This window comes from Molossus molossus, unplaced genomic scaffold (assembly GCF_014108415.1).
Source record: "Molossus molossus isolate mMolMol1 unplaced genomic scaffold, mMolMol1.p scaffold_m16_p_10, whole genome shotgun sequence".
NCBI lineage: Eukaryota > Metazoa > Chordata > Mammalia > Chiroptera > Molossidae > Molossus > Molossus molossus.
Genome location: NW_023425345.1, coordinates 22,970,945 through 22,992,106, shown reverse-complemented (window position 1 = coordinate 22,992,106; position 21,162 = coordinate 22,970,945). Strand labels below are relative to the sequence as shown.

At 33.9% G+C, this 21,162-nt stretch overlaps 1 protein-coding gene across 1 annotated transcript in view; it reads left to right on the top strand.

Moving 5' to 3' along the window:
- Positions 1–322: 322 nt before the first annotated feature.
- Positions 323–21,162, top strand: part of LOC118623324 (ovostatin homolog 2-like) — a 42,335-nt gene continuing 21,495 nt past the window's right edge. The window contains exons 1-15 of the mRNA XM_036250837.1: positions 323–387; positions 685–868; positions 1,388–1,544; positions 2,827–2,879; positions 3,275–3,295; positions 5,000–5,168; positions 5,666–5,750; positions 9,915–10,032; positions 12,710–12,821; positions 13,280–13,389; positions 13,739–13,897; positions 14,558–14,785; positions 15,743–15,797; positions 16,471–16,616; positions 17,736–17,885. Of these exons, the coding sequence (XP_036106730.1) occupies positions 323–387; positions 685–868; positions 1,388–1,544; positions 2,827–2,879; positions 3,275–3,295; positions 5,000–5,168; positions 5,666–5,750; positions 9,915–10,032; positions 12,710–12,821; positions 13,280–13,389; positions 13,739–13,897; positions 14,558–14,785; positions 15,743–15,797; positions 16,471–16,616; positions 17,736–17,885 (1,812 nt within the window). The remainder of the gene's footprint in view (positions 388–684; positions 869–1,387; positions 1,545–2,826; positions 2,880–3,274; positions 3,296–4,999; positions 5,169–5,665; positions 5,751–9,914; positions 10,033–12,709; positions 12,822–13,279; positions 13,390–13,738; positions 13,898–14,557; positions 14,786–15,742; positions 15,798–16,470; positions 16,617–17,735; positions 17,886–21,162) is intronic.

The window sequence follows — 21,162 nt, the reverse complement described above, 5'->3', positions numbered from 1 at the left end:
TGTTTTTTCTCTTTCTTCCTGTCCAGCCTGTGCTGCTAATTCCAAAAACAGCAGCATCCGTGAATTTAAGAAGGAAGTCATATATTAAGTAACAGCCCCTGAGAATTAATGGGAAAGGTGATCTAAGTGTGATTGATGGTTCTCATGATACTTGCTCCAAAAAAATAATTGATCCTTCATTGTGTGGCTATAAAATCAGAGCAGAGGAAAGGAAAGACAGTGGAGAGTTGAGGCAGCTGACTTCTAATAAGAGAAAAAGAAAGACAAAGAGACAGAGAAAGTAGTTACCTTGAAGTCTTTATTGTTCGGGCATTGGGATAAAATGGTGCCTAACATTTTCCTGAGCACCTTCTGGCTTCATTTTACTGTTGCTGTGGCTTCAGAACCGTAAGGGAATATTATACTCTCTATTCATATTAAAGTACTGGCAAAGTGGCCTTATTACATAAGTTGATATTTTACCACTTCTAAGACTCAGTGCTGATTTGTCTTATAAATGTTTAACAAGTGTATAAAGGGAATTGACATAGTTTTCTTAAGATGCCTCTCTCTTCATACTTAAAGTTTATTATAATGAAAAATGTGTGTGTTTCAAGACTATTTCAGTAAGCTAACATTGCTTTTAATGCATGTTCTGCATTTATTCTACACTTGTTTAGAGTGTTCATTACTTTCTTTGCATAGGCAATATATTCTGTGGGTCTCCTCTGTAATTCAGAGTCATTCTACAGAAAAGGCTTGTCTCCACCTTTTAAACCTGAATGAGTCTGTATCCTTGAGTGTTGTCGTAGAGTATGCTGAAGTCAGTATCACTATTTTTGACCAATCTGTGGAGGAGGAGAACTTCTATGCTTGTGCAGATTTCAAGGTGAGGCACTGAATTTGCCATTCCAGAACTTTAGATGGGAACATGAAATTATTATTTAAAATTTAGTTTTAAAGGAATAACAAGTTTTGATTTCAGTTGAATTATAGAAGCTAGAGGATAAAACTAGAAAATTTCTGAGAGGCAAGAAATAAAATAAAAATTATCATAGGCAAAAAACCTTGTGAAATATTGTCATTTTTATTATTGGGGTGATTATAAGACATAATTACTATTTTTTGATAGAACTGTTTAACAATAAGAGAAAACAGAATCTAGGTAAAGGGAAGCAGAATTGGGATTTAGGGCAACAACAAAAAAGACAAGAAGACATAAAAAGAAGTTAGTTAGAAACTATTCTTATGTTAAATATAGAAATTGTAACAAGTAATCACTAAGTCTCTCGTGAAGAAATAATGGATTTACAAAACTCTCTCAGATTGAGAAGCCAAATTAAGAGATTGTTCTCCTTCTTAATGTCTAAAAATAATCATCCCATTCTCTGTTCTTTAACATAAACAGGTCTCTCAAAAGCCCTCTGAACAGTTAGCTTTTGTGACATTGTTGGCTAAGGGACATACTCTTAAAATCTTTGAGAGAAGGTCAGTAGCACTCACTTCAGAAGAGACAGTAACCTTTGTGCAGACAGATAAACCCATCTATAAACCTGGAGAGAATGGTAAGTCAATATTCATGTTTCCTTTGTATCATTGACCTTACAAACACATTCTTCAAATTTAGAGCAAACCAAACACATAGATTTTAGTCTTAAATTTATTCTTAATGTTATAGGAATGTGAATTTCTAGAATTTTTACTGGTTGACTAGGTCAATTATAAAGTAATTCCCTCCCACTCCAATAATTGAATGCTTTGCTTCTTAAAATTTTGCATGCCACTTTTACTTTGTACAAATTCTAGTAACAGGCTTACATAACACAGTGGTACCAAACATGGCATGTGGAACAAAATCATTCGGTTTGAATAGTTGTTCCATAATTTACCAGTTGGGTAAAGTAGTTAAACCTCTATTTAGACTCAATTTTTTAAATCTTCAGAGTGAAGATAATCAAAGTATCTCACTTATACAAATATTGTGAGAATAAAATAAGATAGTCAATATAAAATGGTACCTACCATATAGTAAAGATTCCATAAATGACATTTATTATCACTATTATTATTATTCAGACCAGTAGAAGTAACCATAAATCTGAAAACCAAACCAAAGATCTTCTCATTTCTTTATTATTGTAATCAGAAGGTAGCAGAATGAATAACAAACAAGGGTTCAGAAGAATATATTTTTTGTCTTGACTCTGTTAATAAATTATTGGCTTTTGCCAAGCAAATTCTGATCTTAGAGAGCTTTAGTTTTCTCATTTATAAAATAGAGGGTTAAATGAGAGCATCTATACATGTTCTAATATATATATCATATATATATGATTTATTGAAAATAAATAAAAAGTTAAAACAGAATTTATATGGTGAGATTATTTTGCTGCATTATATTCTCTCTCTGGATTTATTAAAATGCCATGCGGATAGGTATATGTTCAAAAGTAGCTAAAATGATTTTCTAGAATTCTGCTAAAATTAACATACTATAATGTTTGTTAAAATCAATATATTTTTCCAGAAAGATTGTCTAACTCCTACGATACGTATTTCACATTTGTCCTTCTATGACTCATTCTGCCACCAATTCCGATGGTGGCAGTGGCTAGTGTCAGCTTTGGTAACAACCAGCATTGTCAACAGAGGAATTACACATATGCAATATAAGATCTTTCCAAATGGATCTCAGATCTCAAAAGATCAAATCAGAGCTATGGGAGAAGGCAGGGAAATATTCTATGATAGCAAAGCAATTAATTTCCCTGTTTATGTATAAGCAATTTTACCTGGGAGAGAAATAACAAGAAAAAAATATTGCCCCCTCTTTCTCTTTTCTTTTAGTTCAAGTTCGTATTGTGACACTGAATACCAAGTTCAAACCTGTTGAGGAGTTGGTGAGTTCAATAATTTCTAATGGTACAATAAAATATAAGCAAATTAAACAAATCTATTGCTATATAAGGTGTCGTTAGGAAACTTTTCATAAGTGTAATAATAGATTTTAACATAGAGAACTATATAGGTATAGTTTCATTGCTAAACCTCAAATTTACACCTAAAACTTTCCTTTATTGTGAGTTAATTTATATTTCTTTAAGACTTTTCATCATGTGAGGATAATATGGGTTGCATGAAATTTTTGCAGTAGAATCGACCCTCTGGGAAAGTGAGGGCTAAGTCTCAATACTTAAATTAAATCAAATAATCTTTATAAATACAATATGTGGCCAAAAAGCAATGTACTATTACAATATTAACCTGTTTTGTTTGTTTTTTTCTCCTCTTTTAGTATCCTTTAATCACACTTCAGGTAAAAGATTGTTTTTGTTTTTTTCATTTTCATTATTTTGAATATTCAGATAAATAGTGGCTTGTGTCTAGTTTTTATTAAGCATAGTTACAAATTAAGATAACTGAAATAGGTGAGGAGAAATCTTTATGTACACAATGTAAGATGAAGATCTAAATAGAGGGCTGTCACTTTGGTATAGTCTATGTGGCAAATGTAGTAACTTAGGTTTTCAAGGAAAAGATTGGGCTCTTTGTAAAGGAGGTTTAAGTTTAAAATTACTTACTTTGGCTGCTGGCCCTTCTCAAATCTTAATCTATCCATATCTTATTTTAAGAAAATAGAAAACATAGATACCTACAAATTTAGAAGTTAGCTAGAAGGTGATAATATTATAAAATAGAATGTTTGCTTTCAAAAAAATAGGTAATGGAGTCTCCACTAATTCAAATCTTTAATGTCGTGTGTAGTATGACATTCAAATATATATGAAGTCTTATGCCTATCAGTAAATAACAATCAACTCCAACATATATATTTGAATCTCTGCATAAAACATATGTACTGTTTTTATTAACTAATTCTAAAAGCTAGTACCCAGAATCTAGGTTTATTATTAATGATTATGTGTATAAATACATGCTTCAAATAATCCTTATAATTTGAATGTTTTTGACTTTGTTATATGAGTGAAAAATAGCTCATCATTCTAGTAGGGTAAATGTCAAGTCAGTCATTTTTATGTTTCCTGCATGGTTAATAACCTATGAAGATTATTATCTTCATGACCTAGTCCAACTAGTATTGTGTTCCATTGAAAGCAACAGAAGCAGAACTAATATTAGTTTAAATGTCTGAGTGTAGATATTTCCGAGTTAGGACAGTAACAGCATAGTTACCCAGGACCCAGGCTTCTTCTACTTCTTTGTCATCCTCATTGTGTTGTTTTATTTTCAATGCCAGCTGAGTCTGAATTTCTTAGAATTTTTACCCAGTGACTGCCACTTACATTTAATTTTCCAGCACTGAGTCACATGGGCAATCCTTATTGAAAGGAAGTCCAAGAAATTAATTTCGCTTTCAAGACTTTATTGTAGAGGAAAGAAAAAAAGTGAGTAGGAAATAATGTTTTTGTTTCTTTGTAGAAATCTTTTCATCAGGATTTCTTTGATCACAATTGGGTCATATCAGTAAATGTATTGAGCTACGCTCACATAAGCCGCAATAGGCTAACAGCAAATGACAGAGAAAGGGTGGCATTATCAATCCTTTCTTGTAGAATTTAGCAACTGTTGCATGCAGTGTGGAATGCATGACCAACTGACAAACCACACAGTGACAATATTCACAAGTATTTGGAAAGATAAGTATCTCCTTGTGCATCTACTGGTGTTTGTCACTATACTTGAAAGAGGACTACTCTGAAGCATGGAGACTGAGTTTTAAATTCTTTAACTATGCAACTCTGGTTCAGAAAGACCAAAATTAAAAGTATTAATTATAGATTATTTTTTTCCTATCTTTTTGGGCTTAAGAGAGATATGCTATTAGAATAAATTTGAATATCTAAGGAAATTATGTTGTTTTTACAATTTGAGATATTAGGTTACTCAAATAGCAGAGCGTTCTTTACTTCCCATAACTACAGAAAGTACCCAAATGAAGAAGGAAAAGATAATACTTTCATATAACCTCTTTATTTCATATAACTTCTTTATTTCCTAGGATCCTCAAAAAAATGGGATTTCTCAATGGAAAAATGTGACTTCTTTTCAAAATATTACCCAACTTTCATTCAGATTGATTTCAGAACCAATGTTTGGCAATTACTCCATTGTTGTGAAAAGAGCATCGGGAAAGATATTGATACACCAATTTACTGTTAAAAGATATGGTAACCAACTGCTACTTATAGTTGTTCTACAAGAACGAAGATTTCGAAGGACTTAGCAAAGCAGCCTTTGTGTCAGATTAAGAAAAGTAGGCAGGGCTCTACTTGGCCTTCTGCCATCTTCCTCTCTTGGCCTGTTCTGCTTTATCCTTCTTGCCCCTCATTCCTTGCCTGCACCCTTTTCTGACCTCTGCCTTTTCTTCCTAAGACATATCTCATTTTGTAGAATCAGCACAATCTTCTAGCAAGGATCTGAAGGATAACAACAAATAAAATGTGAAATTATGAGAATAGAGAGGAGAAAATAAAGAGGAATAATTAATCATTAATGAGACAGCATCACTCACTGTTGCCACTCAGAATTTGGGGCAGTTGAAATGTGGTCTATACAGGTATATACAGAGGAAAATATTGTGTAGAGTACACTTAGTTACAGAATTGTAATGAGTTTTGTTCTCCCGTGATTGTGGGGGCTGAAATATATTTCTCTTTGTTTCCAGTGTTGCCTAAATTTGAATTAAAGGTCAATGTACCACGAACAGTAACTATTTTAGATGATGAATTCCAAGTGGATGCTTGTGCTAAGTAAGTACTTTTTTGCAAAGATTTGACTTCACAGGTCAATGCAAGGCTCAGAGAGAATGAGAAATTAAATTAACCATATAACTTTAATTCTTTATATGTGTATATTAAAATTATCAGATAAGTAATGAAATCTCATTGTAAGATATTTTAAAAATATAAAGAAGAACATAAGAAATTGCCTATAATTAATTCTACTGACACTATTAACATTGTGATTTATTCTCCTCTAACCTTTTATGAAGTTTCACAATTGCAAATATACTTTTCTACCCACTATAATCAAGAAAACATGTCCCTACATTATGCCAATCTTTTCATGAATTCCAGTTCCTTGCTGCATAAATATCTCCAGGTGTCTAGACCAAATTTACTTAGCAGCTGTTGCATGCAGTGTGGAATGCATGACCAACTTACAAACCACACAGTGACAATATTTACAAAATTAAGACACAAAAAGTTGAAATAACTTATCAGCATTAATGGAGCTTTTTGATGGCATTCTTTCATTATATAACATGTAGGCTGTTCCATTTTGTTTCCTAGTAATAAATACTGTTATAGTATATGTCTTTGTATAAAAGTGTATAAGAAGTAGCTTTTGAACTAAAAAGTACTTACAAAAAATTTCTACAATTGGAATTACCAAAACAAAACGTGTAACATTCTTTTAGTCTTTTGATCACCACATTTCTCACTAAATATGTTGTGTCAATGTACAATTCCAACAGCTAGTACAAAAGTACCTGCCTCATTACACCTTCATCAACATGAGTATTTTCATTTAAAAAAAAAAAAAGAAAGGAAACTTTTAAAAATGTTTTGGTGAAAACAAGGCATTTTATCAATTTAGTTGAGTTCATTTGAATCCTCTTTTTTTTGGTATGTGCCCCTAGTGGGAACCGAACCCTGAACTCTCTGGTCCACAGGCCGATGCTCCAACTGCTGAGCCAAACTGGCCAGGGCAATTTGAATCCTCTTAATGAAAAAATAAAAACAAAAAACCTACATGATTTGAGAAATTTTTATTTTCTTTTTGGGAAATTATTTCTAATGCCATTTATCTTTTTAAAAAGTGTGATGCCTTTTCTCAAATTTCTAAAAAATAATTAAAATAGCTAACATTTATTGAGTACCAGTTACTGGGCTAAGCATTGCATTCATTGTATTCTCACCAAAATGCTATGAGATAGGAGCTATTATCATTTTAATTTTATATAGAAAGATAATAATACACAAAAAATTGAAATAACTTATCAGCATTAATGGAGCTTTTTGATGGCAGAACTTGGATTTAGACCTATGCTACTTGACTTCAGAGCTATTTTTCCTAACCAAAAACTGTTGTATCTCATGTCGACAATTAAAAATGTTACTACCTGCCCTGGATGGTTTGGCTCAGAGGTTAGAGCATTGGCCCATGGACCAAAGGATTGTGGGTTCGATTCCTGGTCAAGAGCACGTACCAGAGTTGCACAATTGATCCCTAGCCCATCAGAGTCCTGCAGGAGGCAACCAGTTGATGTGTCTCTCCCACATCAGTGTTTCTCTCTTTCTCTCTGTCTCGCTCTCTCCCCTCCATTTTCAATGGAAAAATATCCTCAAATGAGGATTAACCACAACAACAATAAGTTACTATTTGCCATAGTTTTTAAACACTATTTAATTGATGACATACAAATTACTTGCCTTTGAATATTTTCAGCAGTATATCAAAGCTACAAAGGGCTGTCTAATCAACAGGTAGGGGTAGTGCTCATGGATGCCACAAAGAATTGTGGGAAAACAAGTTTTTAGCTTTTGTATAGCATTTAAAATGTTCTTTAGATTCTAGAATAATAATCACATTTTTTTTAGTTTCAGGAAAAGTAGCTGAATATATGCCAGAATTTCAAAAATGTAATATACAAGAGATCATAGATTATCTGTGTTAAAAAAAAACACAATAAAGATAAATTAATAATAAATAAATAAAAGAAAAAAAATAATGGGATAGTCAACATAAGCTTTAAGAAATCCACGAACATAAGTTGACTTCACTTAAAAACCCTTCACAAAGCCAGAACTATCAATGAGATTAACATCTACAATTTATTTGCCCAATGGTATATTAAAAACACCTATCAGAAGAACCAAAATATTTATCAAGTATCACCTTCATAAAAGACTTGCTAAGCTAAATACTAATTTGAAATTGGAACTTCTTGAAACTTCTTTAATGTTATATTTTACTTATAGTTGACATTAAATAGTACTGTAGTATCAGCAATAATAATATCTTTAAACAAGACCAGGCAATTGAGACACAGGAGCTATGCTTGCTACAAGGTTAGTTCTGGGCAGGCTATGAAAATATGATGAGCAGAATCAGCATGTCTAGAAGTTAACATCAGTGAATCAGTTGCCTAGCTCAAGTTGTATAACACTGTGTCTGTGCATTGTTTCATTAGAATACCCTGGAACTTAGCTTGGAGCAGCTAGAGAAAACAACAGCAAAGTAGATTATTTTAGCAAACAACCTCAGAGATGCATTGCTCTTATAAGAAGGAAGAAAACTTGCTGACAGGCAGACATATTAACAAACTGAATTAATAGCCACCAAAAGCTTTTTCAAAATAATTTTTATTTTATTGATTTTAGAGAGAGAAGAAGGGAGAGGGAGAGAGATAGAGACATCAATGAGAGAGAATATTGATTGGCCGCCTCCTGCATGCCTCCCACTGGAAATCATGCCCACAACCTGGGCATGTGCCCTGACCAGGAATTGAACCAGCGACCTCTTGGTGCATGGGTCGACACTCAACCACTGAGCCTATACCAGCTGGGCCATCAAAAGCTTTTAATTAAAAACAAGAAATAATGATTATTTTGAAGTGTATGAAAATTTTAGCTGCATATTTCACAAGCATGCATTTACTTGTAGATAATAATACAATAAGAGCTTTATTTCATAAATAAAAGATAGTAAGAAGAAGTAAGATATTTCAGATATAACTTAATCTTGCCTTTCTTTCACATGTAATTAATATTTAGAGCTGACCAAGGGATGTAATCATTTGGGTTGAGTCAAAATCTTAGAAATATTAAGATTTTTTAAACAGAGAGAAATAAATTAGTACACTGGAAGGAGCATGGACTGAGGAGTGAAGAAGATCTGAGTCTGAGTTTTAATTCCAACAATTACAATGTGGAGAAGTGAGTTACTTGATCTCAGTTTAATAATCTATAAAATGAGATAATATACCTACATCTCAGGGTCACTTAGACAAATAAATAAGCTAAGTAAACACTGGATATATAGTAGTGTTCAACAATTAGAAAGTAGTATTGATAAATTTAATTATATTGAGTTTTTTCATATTCACATTTGTTATCTGTTTTTCTGAATCTTAGTGGACCAAATTCTCAACTAACAAAAAAAAAAACAAAACTTCAGATCAATTGTATTTGCCTTTGATTAAAATTTTTAAAAACTTGTATTAGGGGTTTTTTTGTGTGTTTTAAAAAAATTAGATATTTATTTAACTTCACTCCATAAAGACACTGTACTTTTAGTCAAAGCATATTTAGTTTACATATATTTTCTGCTAAAGAAAAAAGTGCTGCAAACAATTTTTATATTTCTTTTTTTTTTTCCTTTATTGATTTTAGAGAGAGAGGAAGGGAGAGGGAGAGAGAGATAGAAACATTGATGAGAGAGAACATCAATTGGCGGCCTCCTGCATACCCCACACTGGGGATTTGGCCCACAACCTGACCAGGAATCAAAATGGTGACCTCTTGGTGCGTGGGTCGACGCTCAACCAACTGAGCCACACCGGCCAGGCTCAATTTTTATATTTCTATCAGATTAAAATATAATTTTAAAAACTCAATTTAGTGAGTTTTTAAATTGAAATATCCTATTCACTGATATGTTTGAGTCATATATACATTACCTTTAATTTCTTTTTTAAAAGCAACTGAATCCTGCTCACCAATCAGATGCCTAATTTAATCTAAATCCTGGTTGGACGATATCACCAATAGATGAGGAGGATTCCTAATGGAATTTGGTCATTGGGGTAATCATAGTTTAGTGATTTCATGTATAATTTCTGAAAAAGACCATAAAATGTTACCATGGTTCTCTTCATCTATAATTACCAGTACACCTTCTCCTACTAGGTACACCTTTGGCCAACCTGTGCAAGGGAAAGCCACAATTCGAGTGTGCAGAAAATATTTTTCCTCTAGGAATTGTGAGAAATACATCAATGAAATATGTGAACAATTTATTGTACAGGTACACATCATGATCTTTATTTCAAAAAAGTTCTCGTTCATTTTTTTATTATTCTTTCTTTCATTTCATTTATAAAAGGGATGTAACACTATTTACATTTTGTGAATATAGAAGTTTCAGCTAGGTAAGGTAAAGGAGGAAAAAAATACAATGTTTAACAATAGTCTCTTATTCTCTAGGCTACGTATATTGTTACCCACCTATAGAGTAATAAATTTTTAGAAGTAAAAGCTCTTATTGGCTTCCTTGTTTTATATTCTGTCTAGGTGACCTCCCTGATCTTTCTTTAGGGAATCATTAATTATCCTTTAAATAAATGAATCCCTTCTGGTATTCTGAATGCAACCTAGAATTGTTCCTACGAGAAAAGATTATTTGCAAACATCTGCAGTTCAGAATATCTACATTTATCACTTTAGATTTGAAGTTCATTTTTGAAGCCACCATTTGCTTTCTTGGTCTGAGGACTTTAACCTGAGGTGAACAACTCTGCCCACCTCTCTGACAATCACTTCTGGACTTCAAAAGTGTATTTTTGCATATACTTCACTGTTTATATTTTAAGCTTGATTGTGCAGAATTTACTCACCAAATTTGGTGAAAATTCTTTAGGTAAATCAAGATTTGGTAAAGATGGACAGAAACCTATCTTTTAGATAGCAATTACAGGCTAAGAAAGGCTGAGTGGAATTTTTTCACACCAGCAGCATGTTATTCTGTGGTGTGGTTGTAATGTGATTTAGTGACTTTCCCAAGTGATGGGTGTTCATTCAGCTAATGTTTTATCCCCCCCACACACACACAGTGTGAAAAATAGAGCAATAAATAATCGGCTAAAACTATCTTTATACATAGAGGTCTTATTTATTTAAAATAGATTACTAGGAGTTGGTTTTCTGAGTCACAGTAGATGATTGATAGATAGATAAATAGATAGGTAGAATCACATATAATTTTAATTTTAAAATATTAGCATGCTGTACAAAAAAGTTTTAAGAATTCAAACCTCTGTCAGCAATATATATGTATAAAAGGTTTAAAATTTTTGTCATTTTGATAGACACATTTATTTTGTTTAAGTATGCATTACTAATGAGTTTGAGCATATTTTCATATTTTTGCTATCAGTTAGGATTTGTTTTTCTGAGAACTCAATTATTCTTTTTCTTCCTGTTTCTGTGAAATTGAAACTTTCTTTTATTATAAATATTTCCCTCTGGTCTCTAAGCAAATATTGTTTTTCAAGTATTATTTAAATATTGACTTCAATTGTGGTATATTTGAAATACCAAAGTTCTAAATATTTCTGAGTTCTCAGCCTTAGAAAAGATCTCTCCTGCCACTATGCTTTATGTGAAGCTAAGTACACTCTTAAGATTTTAAACATTTTAGTAACAATATAAAGTACTTTTTTATTATGTTCTAAAATAAGAAATTTTGCTTTCTTACAGATGGATATTCAGTTGTGTTAGCACCTAATCTTGTACAGTTTTGCTCTCCCTTTTTATTCTCAATCATGCTTATAAAATGTTCATCTAATTTATTGGTCTTACTCTGACTTTTTTTTAAATTTTCTTTCTAATATTACTTCTGTGTTCCTAAATAAATTTTTGTTTTTTTATTAATTCTTTTCCATAAAAATTTAGTTGATTTTGTTGTTTTTAAAATATATTAGTTGTTTCTTATTGTTGAAAACATAATGTTCTACATTTTCCTCAACCATAGCTAAACAACATCTATCTTGATATAAAGCATTTTTTCCCTTGACACTAATATCTAGATTCATATTGATTTATTTACCTTACATTTTCTCTTTGACTCAGTATTACTGGAAAATATTTTTTCTTAATTTCAAAGCAATTAAGGTTCTTCTGAGTACTTTTATTATTTCTTTTTAAATTGATTGTATTCGGAGATAATCATCATTAGATACAGAGTAAAATTTCCTATTTTATTATTGTTAATATTATAGTTGATGGTTCAGAGGAGCACACACTCTGAAATTGGAATGGTCAGTTAGTTCCAAAACCTTCTAACTATGTGACCTTGGGCAGATTATGTAATCTACCTGTGCTTCAGTTTATTCATCCATATAATGAATATGATCACCGTGTTTAGTTCATATAGCAGTTTTGAGAATCAAATGAATCGATACATTCTTCTAACATGTTTAAATTTGGAATTAATAAATACTCTTTATTCTAAATATAACTAAATCTATATTTTTCTAGTTACTGACATCACCAACGAAAGCTTATCCATAGATTTTTCCTTATTTTAAATGGCGAGTTTACATTAAATCGTGTTTTGGTATTACACATTTGAGGTGTGCTTCTGTTCCATCTGTTCTTAGTGCCTCTCCAGATGATTTTAATTTCTTATCTTTAAAATATAAATTCTATTTGTATCTTTTAACTTTTCCCCATCCACATTATTTCCAGGAGAATAACCCTGAAATCTGTAAAATATACACTATCTCCTTATTTTGTTTAAATTGCTGATGACAACCTCTCTCCCTCCATCTTTGTAAGTCTGTAGTCATTTCAACAAGTTTTTTTGTGAGGTGGAGCCATTGAGTCAGGGGATGGGGGGAATATGTATCTGTAATAAAACTCCATATTCTTTTAAAACTTTTCAATCTCTAACTTTTTTATTGTATATTCTCTTTATTTTTCAGTTGAGAAATGGTTGTGTTTCTCAAACTATAAATACAAAAGTCTTCCAACTCTACCGTTCTGGATTTTTCATGTTATTTCATATCACTGTAACTGCTACAGAAACCGGGACAGGTAACGGTGGTGTTTTATGGGCAACTTGAGGACATATGCAGGTTACTGGGGAGAAGGTTACTGAGTTAGCAATACTCACCAACTACAAAGCAATCATTGTTCAGTAGAGTACTGTGGAGTACATTTGTTAATAGATCAACTTGAGGGTTGCTTTTAAATAAGCCTTTCCTAATAATATTTAAAATTATTGTGTAAATGCTACACTCAACTTGGAACAGGACCACATTTGTTTACCTTGCTTAAGAGCTACAAAAACAAAGTTGAGTAGTTGGGACACAAGGCCATGTGGCCCAAAAGCTTAGAACAGTAACTACCAAAGCTTTACAGAAGTTTGTCAACCTCTGATTTAATACAACTGGAAACATTTACAAGTGCAGAAGTTAGTGAGAAACATATAAGATTGTACATATAATAAAGATCAAATGATCTTCCTTGACATTTTTTTTTATTGCTTATAGGTGTGCAGATCAGTGAAAAGGCTTCTATTTCTATCACTTCATTTCTTGGGACTGTGAACTTTGAGAACATGGACCCTTTCTACAGAAGAGGAATTCCTTATTTTGGCACAGTAGGATTGACTAAAAAATATATGTTGTCATTTTATTTTCTTGGATCATAGATTGCCCTTGCAAATTTTCTGGACATGTTTTTCCTGCTTTCATAACACATTTGCAGCATTACTGCATCTGATATACTGGAAACAGTTCTAGACTAAAAGAAAGTCGTAGATAAAATTATAGCTGTTTCCATATTATATATTTATTTAATAGAACATCTGACTGTTAGAATTTAAGAAAATACAAAGAAATGATTACATTTATGAATAGAAAATTTCTTCTCAGTAGAAATGTGCATTTTGAACTTTAAAAATTAAATTAATGCTTCTCTCTCTCTCTCTTTTTTTTTTTTTGGTGCAGCTTACATTTTCTGGTCCTGATAATGTCCCTATGGTGAACAAGTTATTGCAGTTGGAGCTCAATGGCAAACTTATAGGAAATTACACCACAGATGAAAATGGTGAAGCTCAGTTATCTATCGACACTTCAGATATATTTGATCCAGAGTTCAACCTGAAAGTAAGACATCAAAGAGTAGATGAGATCCCACAGAGGATTCAAATCTTAGGAATTTTGAACATTAAGAATCTTTTAAAAGATCACTTGTACTGAGAACATATTTTAATAAAGTTTTAAAATTTAGAGACTTTTATGAAATTGCTTGTTTGTTAGATAATACGTGAGAATGCTTTTTCAAGAGGATGAGATAATAATGGCCTATTATTATTGTTATAAATTCTCTAACAAATTATTTGCTTCTGAGAAACTAGAAATAGCTCATGAAAATGATTTGACATTTTTCCATTGGTTACAGTATGCATAGATTAGAAGTCTTAGTACTATGATTTCTCTTTTTCTGCTTCTTAAACAGAATTTTACAATTAATTTATCAGTGTTTAAATGTGGCTGAAAGACACAGGACCTACAGCTATTCTCTGACTTCAATTACAAAGTAAAAAAAACAACTGAAATAGACATACAATTTTGGCCATGTTTTGTACACAAAAAGAGAGAGTACTTTTATTATTTTAACTTCCAATAACATAATGTTTAAAGTCAGCCAGAAGCTAAGGGTTCTCCTTACTTTGAAAGGATAAGAAGCCTTTTATTCTGTAGTAATTACTGTGGTTGGAAGGTCTTTTTAGCCCTAAGGTCCTTTGCTTTCTTTTATCTTCTCAGGCCACATATGTTTACCCAAAGAGCTGCCAAGTTCCTAGCTGGTTGACACCTGAGTATTCGGATGCCCGTATTTCAGTCCCACGATTTTACTCCCGAACCAATAGCTTCCTGAAGATTGTTCCTGAACCAAAGCAGCTTAGATGCAATCAACAAAAGATTGTCAGTGTGCATTACTCCCTGAACAGAGAAGCATATAGGGAACATTCAAAGATAAGCTTCTTTTATTTGGTAAGTCTCAGCTGGTGGATTCTTGGATCTTGTCTATCTGCTTAGCACAGTGCAGTTTAGAACTTGTACATCAGTCATGCATGCCAGCCTGAGTTGGCCTCACTTTGCTGGTGAATGCTGTTGGAACCATTCAAAATAAACACAAAAACCAGTAAGTGAACACATAAAAGATCAAGGCAATTTCAGTTCCCTCAGGGTGCAACACTTACTCTTCAGAGTCTATTATTTTAAGCATTTAATTATAACTCACATGAAGTAAATATTTATGTCCCCTGTGAGAGTAAAATATTAGGCAGATACCGGAGACTAAAGTGGAAGGCTGATTTTGATAAACAATAAAAGAAATTAGCCCTTTTGGTTCTGTCCCCATATTTATTTGTTTTGTCTCTAAAAGGCATATGGAAAGGTGAAAAGCTACGGACTTGGATAATAAGACGCCTAATTAAAATCCTCCACCCTCTCCTTTTTTTCATGCAAGCTAGTTGATATTAGACAAATTGCTTAAACTCTTGAAACCTTAGCTTTCTCCACTATATATTTGTAACTGGAAATAATAAAACATCTCTTAGGGTAAGTATTCTGTGTCAGGCAGTGTTATGAGAGCTTTACACACGTTAATTCATTAAACCTTCTGGATAAACCTTTCTTACAAATAAGAAAACAGGCAAAGAAGTGAAATGAATTGGCTTATTCACAGTCAGCCAGTCTAAACAATTTCAGAGCTTAATGCATCCCTTCCATAGGGGACTGCATACATTCAACAAGTTTCTAGCACATAATAGGCTCTCAGTCAATTGTAGTGATTTTATCTGATCTTTTCCAAGTTGTGAAAAGTCAATATTTAATATTTGGTCATGGAAAATATCCTATCTTACTGAATAAAATGATCACTAGATTGTTAATTATATAATATATTAAATAATATGATTTCACATGGGGTGCTTTTTTTTTTTACAGATGATGGCAAAAGGAGCTATCTTGCTCAGTGGACAAAAGGAAATCAGAAACAAAGGTGTATACATTTATTTTTTAATACATACTCCATCTTCATTTTTCTTTATTTTAAAGAAACTGTTATAGTGGTAGAGTGAAAATGTTAGGTTAGAAGAGTGCTTAACATTACAATTTGTAAATGGTGGGCAACAATTAGCATGGCCCAAGGTAACTTACCAAAAAAAATTTTTTTAATCCTCACCCAAGGATATTGTTTCATTTATCTTCAGACAGAGTGGGAGGGAGAGAGAGAGAGAGAGAGAGAGAAACAGCAATGTGAAAGAGACACATCAATTGGTTGTCTCCTGCATGACCCAACTGAGGTACTTGCCCTTGGCCGGAATTGAACCTGTGACTCTGATCCCCGGGCCGACACTCCAACCGCTGAGCCAAACCAGCCAGGGCAAACTTACCAAATAGTTTGATGAAGGAGATTTCAACTTGTTTTTATTATTGCCAGGTTATCAGTATATTATACAAAAATGATGCCCAAAACACAAATATCATTGTTGCCTAAATTATGCAGTGTTCATATTTGTATATGTAGTTCCCATTATTTAATTCCTTTGCCTTTAAAATAAAGCTCAATTTGCTCTTTCTATCCATAAGCCATTCTCTTTTATCTAAATGTACCCAGTGAGCCAGGAAACTTTTGGCATTGCATCTGTTGATGACATCTCCTATTTACACAGCCTGGAATGGAAGCTTCTCATTCCCTATCAACATCAGCGCTGATCTGGCTCCAGTGACTGTCTTGCTCGTCTATACCCTTCACCCCAGTGGGGAAATTGTGGCTGACACTGTCAAATTCCAGATTGACAAATGCTTTAAAAACAAGGTGATGTTTCTTCAGTTTCTTGCTGGTCCTGAGTGAGAGGGGTGAGCAGTTTCCCCCTGTCATCTCACTACTATAAACTTTATATGGTAGTCTCACAATAAATGTTACTGTAAGTAAATTCTTAGGGGATGAAAGCATCACCAAACAGAAAAATAACTTTTGACAGCAATGCCAATCCTGAGATGAGGGGAGGCTGTCCCTGTAAGGAGAGTTGAGGGTGATGATGGTAGGCAGGAGAAACACAGATACAGAAATCTATAAAGGCCCTGGCCGGTTTGGCTCAGCGGTTAGAGCGTCGGCCTGCGGTCCAGAGAGACCCGAGTTCGGTTCCCGCTAAGGGCACGTACCTCAGTTGCAGTTTGTCCCCGACCCTGGTTGGTCGTGCGGGTGGCAGCCACTCGATGTGTCCCTTCACATCGATGTTTCTCTCTCTCTCTCTCCCTCTCTCCCCCTCCCGCTCTGTCTGAACAAAAAATGCAAAAATGTCCTCGGATGAGGATAAAAAAAAAAAAGAAATCTATAAAGATTTATTTGGAAAAGATAGAGTGCATTCAAATTATTTTCATATGAAATTTTCTTACTCTCATTTCTTTTTTTTTAACAGTTTGGGATTTTTTTTTTTTAAATCCTCACCCGAGGACATTTTTCCATATTTTGTTTAGGTAGAGTGGGAGGGAGAGAGAGGAAGAGAGAGAGAAACATCGACGTGAAAGGGACACATCGAGTGGCTGCCACCCATGCGATCAACCAGGGCCGGGGACAAACTGCAACCGAGGTACGAGCCCTTAGCGGGAACCAAACCGGGTTCTCTCTGGACCGCAGGCTGACGCTCTAACCGCTGAGCCAAACTGGCCAGGGCAGGATTTTATTTTTTTGATTTTTTTTTTCTTTTATTAATTTTAGAGAGAGAGGAAGTAAGAAGGAGACAGAGATAGAAACATCGATGAGAAAGAACATCGATTGGCCACCTCCCGCATGCTCCCCACTGGGGATTTGGCCCACATCCCGGGCATGTGTCCTGACCAAGAATCAAACCGGTGACCTCTTGGTGCATGGGTCAATGCTCAACCACTGGGCCACACTGGCCTGACTCTCATTCCTTTTCTTCCTGTCCTTCAGGTGAGCATAAAGTTCTCGAAGGAGCAGGGACTCCCTGGCTCCAATACTAGCCTGTATCTTCAAGCCGCCCCCAACTCCGTCTGTGCCCTCCAAGCTGTGGATAAAAGTGTTCTTCTACTGAAATCAGAAAAAGAGTTGTCAGCTAAGAGGGTGAGCTCTCTGATTTCCTCATTTTCCTCATTTCCATCTGGACTCTTACAAGTCTAACCCTTCAGATGATATTTTTGAGATAGAACCTGCTGAAAATATCTAATATTCTCTTCCTTTGTTCCTTTGTGGATTATATACTTAATTATTTCTCTTGGCTGACCCAGCACTCGTAACAATTCAGAATTCAATAGATAACGATAATAGGGTAAGGATCATAACACAATGTGATTTTGAAAAAAATCATGAATGTAAATATATGTATGTGAAAACCTAGAGATTAATCTGTGTTGAAAGATATGCTTGGATACAATTTAAAGTTACTATCTATTAATTCATCTTATATTTTCATAAGTATTTTCAGACCAGCAACCCCAGAATTTTATACCACTTTGTTTCAGTTAATAACTGTTGGATACTTTCCCTTTATTTTTAATACAAGTACATATAAATATGGAATTTTATTTTATTTTTTAATTACAGTGTACATTTAATATTATTTTGTTTTAGTTTCAGGTGTACAACAAAGTGGTTAGATAAGTATGCTTTAAAAAGTAGTCCTACCATTATTTCCAGGACCCACCTAGCACCATACACAGTTATTCCAATATTATTGACTATATTTCCTGTGCTGTACTTTACATCCCCAGGACTATTCTGTAACCACTAATCCGTACTTCTTAATCCCTTCACCTTCTTCACCCAGTCCCCCAACCCCTCTCCCCTCTGGCAACCATCACTTCATTCTCTGTATCTGTGAGTTTGTTTCAATTTTGTTTGTTTTCGGAAATTTCTGATTATATTTAAGACTAATCTAATAATGTTTTTTAAAATTTATTCTTAAAATTATACCTACTGTCATAATCCATTTTGGCTGCTGTAACATTTGCACTACCACAGACTGGATAGCTTATAAGCAACGGAAGTTTTTTTCCCTCCCAGTTCTGGAGGCTGGAAGTATGAGATCCGGATACGAGCACAATCAGGTGTAGTGTCTCTTCCCAGCTGCAGACTTCTCCTTGTGTCCTGTTGGGAGGAACAAGGGAGATTTCTTGGGCATCTTTTGTAAGGCCATTACTCTCATTCATGCCCTCATGACCTAATCACCTCCTAAAAGTCCCATCTCCTGATACCATCACATTGGGCATTAGGGTTTTAACATAAGAATTTTGAGAAGACACAAATGTTTAGACCACAGCACCTGTGTATTGTAGAAAATGTGCAAAATAAAAGGATAAAAGAGGAAATCTTTAAAATCACTCATAATCATAAAACTTAGACATATGTACATTTTTGTTGTAATTTTTATTCATTTTTTCAAATTATAAGTGAAAGTTTATTTAGACATTTACAGAGGTAGAACAAATGACCCAGCTGGGCTGTGTAGGCTTGGAAAACAAGTTACAGACGCAGAAGAAGCGCCCTTGGAGCTTAGGAGAGAGAGAGGCAAAGGTAACAGGCCTGGGGGGGTGAGTGGGGGGAGAAGAGGGGGAAGGGAACCATGTGGTGTGCTCCAGAGAAGGAGGCATATATATTTCACAAATAAGATCTCGCTGAAAAATGCAATTTTGTATTTTGCCTTTAACACTAGAGTAAATCTAGTTTTATAAAGCTATAAACATTAATAACTTAATAGCTAATAACCATGAATCATGACATAAACTATAAATTTTTTTCAATGTAAAATGTTTTATTAAAGTTTTGTTATGAGAAGGGCAGGTTATTTGTATATTAAATTCTAGGTTTCCACTTTCTTTAAGTTTCTTGAAAATGCTGCTCCACTATTGCCTTGCTTGGAATATTGCTTTTAAGACTTTTGACATGTCTAAATCATTTGCTCTTATAAGTTATTTAATCTTTTTGCCTGAAGGCCTTGAGGGCTTTTTCCCTTTATATTTTGAATTTAATAGTTTTAGTAAAATATCTGTCAGAATTTATTGTTTGGAGGAAGTTTTACTAAGTAGACAGTGGACCCATAACAATGTGTAAATACAGATAGTTTATTTCCAGAATTTGTCTATGATTACAATTTTAAATTTTGGTTTTTCTGTTGTTTCTTTTCCCCTTTTCTAGTAAAACTTTATAAATATGCTTTATCTCTGCCTGCTTTCCAATTCAACCACTTTGTACATGACCTATTTTCATTTATTCTTACTCTCATTTTTATTCTTTTTTTTCCCTATGCTACTTTTTAATGTTTTCTTTCAATCTAGTTTTTTTCTTGAGCTCCTAATAATTTAGGGTTTATTTCTCTTTTATCTTACAGTCATTTTGTTGGAATTATTTTTTTCCAATTCTTGGTAATTTGTGGACAGTGTTCATAGGTAAAGAGTACCCTTTCCAGTTATTTCAGGGAAATGGAATTTCTTTAATAAAAATGTTGGGCCCGGCCGGTGTGGCTCAGTGGTTGAGCATCAACCCATGCACCAAGAGGTCGCTGGTTCAATTCCCGGTCAGGGCACATGCCCCGGTTGTGGGCCTGATCTGCAGTGGGGGGCATGCAGGAGGCGGCCAATCGATGTTCTCTCTCGTTGATGTTTATATCTCTCTCTTCCCCTCCCTTCCTCTCTGTCTAAAATCAGTAAAGAAAAAAAATATATTTTTAAAATGTTGGTGGTAGAAATAGCAGTGGAGAGATTGGCATATTTCATTCCCTCATTTCTACAGTGTCCTAAATTTTACCCTCCGACATCCTTCCCATTTTCAAGAATCCCCACACCTCTTTGAATGATCTGGTGATTCCCCATCAGCCATGCTTTCTGAAAGCTGCCACTTTCTGGCCCATTCATTTCAACCCCATTCCCTTTTCTATCCAGTTTGAGAATTATGATTCAGTTTGTGACAGTTGATGGTGTACTTTCTTTTATCTGAAGTTGATTTGGTGTATATTATCTCTACTCTCCCCAGGCTATTCTTCTTTCTTCATGTAGTCTCTTAAGCCTTCCTCTCCAGCTTTCCCTACCCTTACATTTTTAGCAGTAGTAGAAGCTCTGTTGAAATTTAGTGTTATTTCTCTACGAACATGTAATTTGAAGGTCAAGGTATCATCTGTATCCTCGTAATGTTAAACACACGTCGTGGATTTTGTTACTTCTCTTTGATTTTATGTTTTCCTTAAAATGATATGTGAGAAGATTTAGAATCAGGCAGCTACCATTTTTGTCCAGACTTGGGAGTTCTGGCCTAGTAATTGCAATGAATTTTCTTTACACTAGGCCTTGGCGTAGGCCATAGGTCTTCAGGCTTCTCTTTCTTACATGATATCTTAATCCTGCACCAA